This window comes from Physcomitrium patens, chromosome 7, assembly GCF_059467195.1.
Source record: "Physcomitrium patens ecotype Gransden chromosome 7, ASM5946719v1, whole genome shotgun sequence".
Taxonomy (NCBI): domain Eukaryota; kingdom Viridiplantae; phylum Streptophyta; class Bryopsida; order Funariales; family Funariaceae; genus Physcomitrium; species Physcomitrium patens.
In genome coordinates this window covers 12,517,004-12,523,364 of record NC_143416.1, presented here as the reverse complement: position 1 = coordinate 12,523,364, position 6,361 = coordinate 12,517,004, and the positions used below count along the sequence as shown (strand labels likewise).

Sequence of the window (6,361 nt, the reverse complement as noted above, 5' to 3'; positions counted from 1 at the left end):
CTTTAGATGTGTTTGTAGGTTAAAAACTTGGCCAAAAAATTAACCATGTATTGGTAGCTTGTGAAATAAGTTATTTTCGTGTAGTAGCTTGTAAAACAAGCCAACTACGTGGCACATACATAGATAACTTGTCTTGCAAGATAAGACATGTAGCTAGCAAAGTCAACACATGTTGGAGGTCCTATAGGACATCGCCACGTAGCTCTTAGTTAGATAGTATATATAGAGGCAAGAATGAAGCCTTCTTCATTCTTGTCAATGCCTTTCTAGTCTTAGTCTTGTTTCAAGACTTTCTAGTCTTTTTTATTTTTGGCAATAGCCATTCTAGTTAATATTACATCACCTTTTGAGTGACTTTCTAATTCTCTTCAGTGATAGAAGAGTATATTGAGGATTTTCTTTCTTCAAGGTTCATGTCCTTGATAATAGCTCTTATTTCTATTCTCAAGTCTAATGAATCAAATGGGTTCACGGATGCAATTACAAATAGCAGGAAGCTATTACTAGCAATAGACTCTTTATTTGAGAAAGTGAAGTAGGAAATTTATATCAATTAGCTTATAGTACTAACATCTTCAAATATATACTTTAAAGACTAAATCTCAATGTACTTAATTGACTCGAAATTAGAATATGAGGTAGAAGATACACTTGTAGAGATAGAACAAGAGTTTATAAGGTAACTTCTAGTCTTTCCATACATAAGACAATGACAACAATTAATTATCAAAGAAAAACAATGGCAATTTGATGTTGTTCCTTACAAACCAAAAGATCTCCACATATTAGTGGAATCAATTAGACAAAGAACATAGTTCTAAGGCAATGTTATAATATTGAAAATCTATGTTGCTACAAGACAACACTTCCAAGGTGATAACTTTTGCTCTTGGATGGCTAAAAGATGGAACTACTTCAATCTCAGCAAAATATACTCCTAATAATAAATAAAATTCCAACGATAAGATAGGTACAATATGTAATTAATAATTTATTAGATTTGATTTTACAAGCATAGGTTATGTAATAAATGTCATGATAGACGATGTTTGCACATAGCAAAAGTATCCACATCATGGCCCTAAGCCTTTTCACTTGGCCATTAACAATATGACATGTATCTAAGCACTCATGTCACATACCTTTGTGTTTTGATTTAACTCCAATAGAGATTTCAAGATTAGGATACTCGACTCTCACCTATAGAATCTAAATTTGAGTCTTGCCAGTAGAAGCTCTTAAATAAAAAATGGACAAAACACCCTTTTTAATTTTTTTTAATTTTTTGTCTTCATCGCCAAGTTTGCCCTTCTTATCATTGTAATCCTCTCTACAAGAACCAAAGCTAGGAAGTAACACATGAATATAAAAAGAGTGCCTTTAAACTTACTGGTTGTAAATTTACAAATAAACAAAAACAAGCACAAATCATCAAGAATCAATATCCATACAAATTGTATATCAATTCATAACTTACAATCTTTCTTTAAATGATCAAAACCATATTATGTTTTAATCAAAAATAATCTCAAATCTTAAAATTTCACCCACATTATACATTTTCACGAAAAAAAGGTGATGAATTTGATTCTTTGTGATTCTCATAAAACTTTTGTTCAGATTGCTCCAATCAACAAACAAACAAACAAACTTTTGCAAATACGAACATAAAGCACTAATAGAATAGGAATTGTCTCAACCAGAGCAATAAAACTCAAGCATGGAAAATCTACAAACAGCATGGAAAGGCAAGATGCAAGAAAGAAATAAAGATAGAAAGAAGTGATCAAGGATTAGCAAATGTCTTCAGAAACGAGGGATCTTATGATGGACCGAAGGCTAGCTGGCTGGCAAAAGTGATGGGATGCAACAAGAGGCGGTGTCTCGACCTGGCGAACTGCCTGCCTCAAATTCTGATGCATACCCTCTCCCTCGGAGGAGGAGGAGATTCATCGCCGGATTGCGATGCCCGGAACCATCCGATTTCATTTGCAAGACAAGAATTTGCAACGTGGATACCACGATTTTAGCAGAATTTGTCCCGATTTGGTTCTTCGCCATCTTCTTTTTCCATGAGTGGCTGACTTTCAAGGTTTGGTCCTGCGTTGGTGTATCTGCAACGATGTGGAGAATTGAGTGTTAGTTTGTTTTCATTCTCTGAAGAGTCTATTGCTGTTTCGTTGTGTACAGGCTTTCCTGTTGAGTTCAGAGAGAAGCGTGCAAAGGTTGGGTTGAGTGGTGATGGCGGTTTGTTCTTTTTATTCCGCCATGACGTCGCCGATATCTGCCTATACTTGCCCGATTACTAGACAACAATGTGTAGCGCCAATGACTGTGTGTCGCTCATTCCCCGCTTCGCACCGAAATGGAGCTGATCATGGGTCTTTGTTCCTGCCATTTCGTAATGTCAGTGTAAACAGGAGAAGAGGGTTGTGTAGAAATGTTAAGGTGGGAATTGGAGGGAGGAAGGTGATGAGCATGGTGGGTGGAGCTCAATTGGAAGAAAAGAGTAAGCATAGTGCACCCAGGGAGAACGATGTGCAGACTGTGGTGGTCGTGGGTGCGGGGCTCGCTGGGCTCGCCACTGCCTTGGCTTTACACAGGTATGCTTCATATGATTTAATTGCGATTGCAGAGAGCGATTTTAGAGTCATGAATTACAGTGTGTGGAGGGACTATGGATATCCAATTGGCTTGATAAACGTTGTCGTGAGGAAGTGAGTTTGCCTTTGTGTTTCTGTTTCTGCTTTTCGTTATTATCATAAGCTTCAAAGTAGTCAAAATGTCTTTGAGCTTTTGTTCAATAGAAGCAGAAGGGAATAATGGGTCGTTGAAGCATGCTCTGATTATTCCCGAGCTTGCTTTTCAAGTTTCAAACACTTTTCAAGGCCTTCGTTGCTTGGAGTGCTGCATATGGGAAAGATAGAGGGACTACTAGCATTGAGAAGATTTGACCACGCTGATACCGTAGGATTACTGTCAAAACTTGGGCAATCGTCTATGCCTAAATTCTGTCTTTGAGATGCAGAATTTCAGGTGAATGTGTACATAGTGGTGAGGCATATTTAGAGAACTGTAGTAATATTATCGGTGGGAAATTGAAAATTGTTTTATGAGTTGTGTACTATGATTTCAGAAATTGGACAGAGCAACTAGAGGATTGACTATAAAATTACTTGACTTTTTACATTTTGCAATATTTTGCTCCAACATGATTTTGTACGTTATTGACCATTTTGGCCGTGCTTTTTGGATAGTGGTTCAAATGTTTATCTGTGGAGCTTACTGTGTTGTCATGGTGTTGTAGGGCCCGTCCTTGCCCTAAAATACTTTCGCGTACACGCTGAAGTTTTTTGCCACTCCTGTGTCCCACAAAAAAAATTGGTAAAACCACCCATGGTATCAGAAAAGTGAACCTGGGAAAAAAAATTAAGACCTATTTCAATTGGACCTAATTGTCAAATGAATGTGCATAGAGTGGGAGTAAAGGCGTTGGTCTTGGAGCAATCAGGAAACTTGCGCGCAGAGGGTACCTCCCTCACTCTCTTCCCCAACGCGTGGCGAGCACTTGATACATTAGGCATTGCAGATGAGCTTCGAGGTTCGTTCACCAACATTACAGGGTATTTCCTCACACTTACTTCAAAGTCGATTAAACTGTTTCTATCCTAATTTAGAAAATGTCTGAATCTTCCTTCTTAGTTTAGTACAATGTCAGATACCTCCAGTTGGTTCTGAAATGCTGAAATTGCGCTACAATCCTTCTTAAAATGTCGCAGAATGCTGTTTATTTTCATTGCTCGTACTCTCCATACCAAGGTTGGTTTTGTTCCTGATTTGTGAGCTCATCCCACCGGCTGATTTCCGTAATCACACTATTTCAAACAGAATCAGCTTTTGACCAGTAATTATAGATCGTAGCTTGTTTTTGCAGAGGAAGAATGCGGTCGAACGATGGAAAAGTTATCAAAGAATTCGAAAATTCTGACTGTCCTGGAGGGTGAGTAACTGACTAATGACGTGGGTAGAGTTCATAACAGTGATGTATAACGAACTTTCCTCAATGACTGTCAAATATACAAACATTTCAGTCAAAGCTTTAGATATTATAGAGAGGAAGCCCTTCAAAAAAATTCTGCACTCTCATGGATGCTCTATAACCTGTTATTGTCTGCCAACAGGCCGTATGAGGTGCGAGCAGTTGAGAGGCAGGCTTTACTCAAGGCTCTTAACCAGGCGCTCCCTAGTGATACCATAATGTTCAACTCTCGAGTTAAATCTATCCGCAAACCTCGTGACATGCAATCTCCCACCGAAGTGGAGCTCGAAAATGGCAACGTTATCAAGACAAAGGTAGGGAACACGAAAGTCCTGTAGTACTTGAAACGAAGTAGAAGATATCAGCCTTGCAATCCTCCAAGAGATCCGTTCATAGAAGCATCAAGTCTGATAATAATGCAGTGATCCCATTCTAATTTAAGGTCTAATCGTAATGGTTCTAGGTCTTGGTTGGTTGTGACGGGGCTCGTTCGGTAGTAGCTCAATGGATGGGCCTGTCTGAACCCCGAGCTGTTGGACAAACAGCCATTAGGGGACTCGCTGAGTTCAACTCTGGACATCAGTTTCAGTCTAGGGTGGAACAGATAATTGGCCAAGGCGTGAGAGCAGGCTTGGTTCCAGTGACGCAGTATAAAGTGTATTGGTTTATCCTGTTCAACACTACAGCCTCAGGTAACTAACTACGCCTTTTCTACGTTCGTTTCTCAACTTAACCCACTAATAGTTTCAGTTTACGTTGGTTAATTCTTGCATCCATATTAAGGGCATCGTCAGGTATGCTATGACTTGCAAAGAATGACTGCCCTACCACCTACCAGTGGTCAGGGTGGAGTTTTTTTTCGTATTTCATGACATAATCAGTTGCTGTGCAACGATGATCCGTCTGGTTTCAATAAAAACTTAGACTAGAAGATGCTCTTGCATCCTTGACGAATACACTGTTTGTCCAATTAGCCATTTCAGTTTCCTAGACCTAATAGCCCTGCACAAGTGCGGAGTTGCACTTGCATCCAACATGCTTTGATAAAGATGTTTGATGAGAAGGTACAAAAACTTGTCATGCACCTAACCTGAAGTCCGTTCTAATCTTGTATTTTGATCTTCCGCGAGTATAAATGGGTGTAGTTGTCTTAAATGAGAAACTCACTGATTGAAATGCAGTTCCTTCAAGAATCACTGACCCGAACAAAATCAAGGAAGAAGCCCTACGGTACATGGAAGGCTGGCCAAGTGATATCTTAGAGTGCATCTGCAATACTCCTCCAGAGAGCTTTAACCGCAGCAATCTGAGAGACCGGTGGTCAATTCCCCTTGTGACTGCTCAAGAAGCCTCGAATGGGATCACCTTGGCTGGGGACGCTGCCCATCCCATGACTCCAAATCTCGGCCAGGGTGGTTGCACTTCGTTAGAAGACTCTGTGGTACTGACTCGTAAGCTTTGTGATGCTCTAAGGGGTGGTAAGGATGAAGACCCTAGTGTGTTATCGCGTAAAATTGCAACTGCTTTGAGGGACTACGAGAATGAGAGATGGGCTCGAACCTTTAGGCTTACTGTGAAGTCGTTCGTTTTCGGTTCTGCGTTAGCTTGGGATTCTAGTGTAATCTGCTTCGTCAGGGACAACTTTGCCTTGCCAATAATCTTCCGCGCTTCTGTTGTACTGGGGAGCAGTAAATTTGATTGTGGAGCATTACCCCCACCTTTGGACTGATGAATGCCTTTTCCAAGGTTTTTTTCTTTTCTCTTTTCTTTTCTATATATTTCATTTCTCTTCTTAGTACATTGGCTACGATCATCTGTCGCAAATGATAGCACATGCTGGTCATTTCATGTAACATATAGTTCGTATTCCCACAGAAAGTCTACGAAAAATGTATTACTCTTAAATTGAAATGTGATTTAAAATAATAAAAAAGAAGAAGATGGTTCTTGCTAGTTTCAGAATGTATACCTGAGCGTTTGCTGGCCATCAAACCTTTGATGACAAAAAGCTGAGAAAAAACTGCTGGTTTTGATCAACTGCACCAATTTCTAGTGGTCTCTGCTCTCGACTTTTCAGAAATCACTTATCAGGATCTCTATTTTACTGTTCAAAGTCAGCACTATTACAGTGTAGCTGTGGACAATGACGCTTGTTCCAACTACAACCAAAGTGGCTGACTCGTTAATGGAACTTCGAGTATGCTTCTGAGAAAGAAAGAGGCAGAAAATAAAATAAAATGAAACCGGTACGTAGCTGCGTGTGTTGTGCATGTGAAAGCAACTCCCATCCTTTTCCAAATTCGACTTTGCAAATACATTTTG

At 39.6% G+C, this 6,361-nt stretch overlaps 1 protein-coding gene across 2 annotated transcripts; it reads left to right on the top strand.

Annotated features, from left to right (window-relative positions):
• The first annotated feature begins 1,886 nt into the window (after nucleotides 1-1,886).
• On the top strand, nucleotides 1,887-5,772 carry LOC112284773 (monooxygenase 3). Of its 2 annotated transcripts, XM_024524999.3 has the most exons (7): nucleotides 1,887-2,092; nucleotides 2,191-2,603; nucleotides 3,477-3,623; nucleotides 3,935-4,000; nucleotides 4,182-4,353; nucleotides 4,503-4,731; nucleotides 5,221-5,772. In XM_024524999.3, exons 2-7 carry the CDS (start codon nucleotides 2,242-2,244, stop codon nucleotides 5,766-5,768), a joined length of 1,524 nt encoding a protein of 507 aa, XP_024380767.1. In that variant the 5' UTR covers nucleotides 1,887-2,092; nucleotides 2,191-2,241; the 3' UTR covers nucleotides 5,769-5,772. The 2 variants fall into 2 exon arrangements, with proteins under 2 accessions (XP_024380767.1, XP_090108134.1); XM_090252008.1 differs by lacking the exon at nucleotides 1,887-2,092 and having other exon boundaries at nucleotides 2,155-2,603.
• The last annotated feature ends 589 nt before the right edge of the window (nucleotides 5,773-6,361 follow it).

Excerpts from the sequence above, each read along its gene's own strand:
- LOC112284773 (XM_024524999.3), top strand. The coding sequence starts at position 2,242 with ATGGCGGTTTGTTCTTTTTATTCCGCCATGACGTCGCCGATATCTGCC. Across the intron at positions 4,001-4,181 it reads AATTCTGACTGTCCTGGAGG|GCCGTATGAGGTGCGAGCAG; the intron begins GTGAGTAACTGA and ends GTCTGCCAACAG. Across the intron at positions 4,732-5,220 it reads GTTCAACACTACAGCCTCAG|TTCCTTCAAGAATCACTGAC; the intron begins GTAACTAACTAC and ends ATTGAAATGCAG.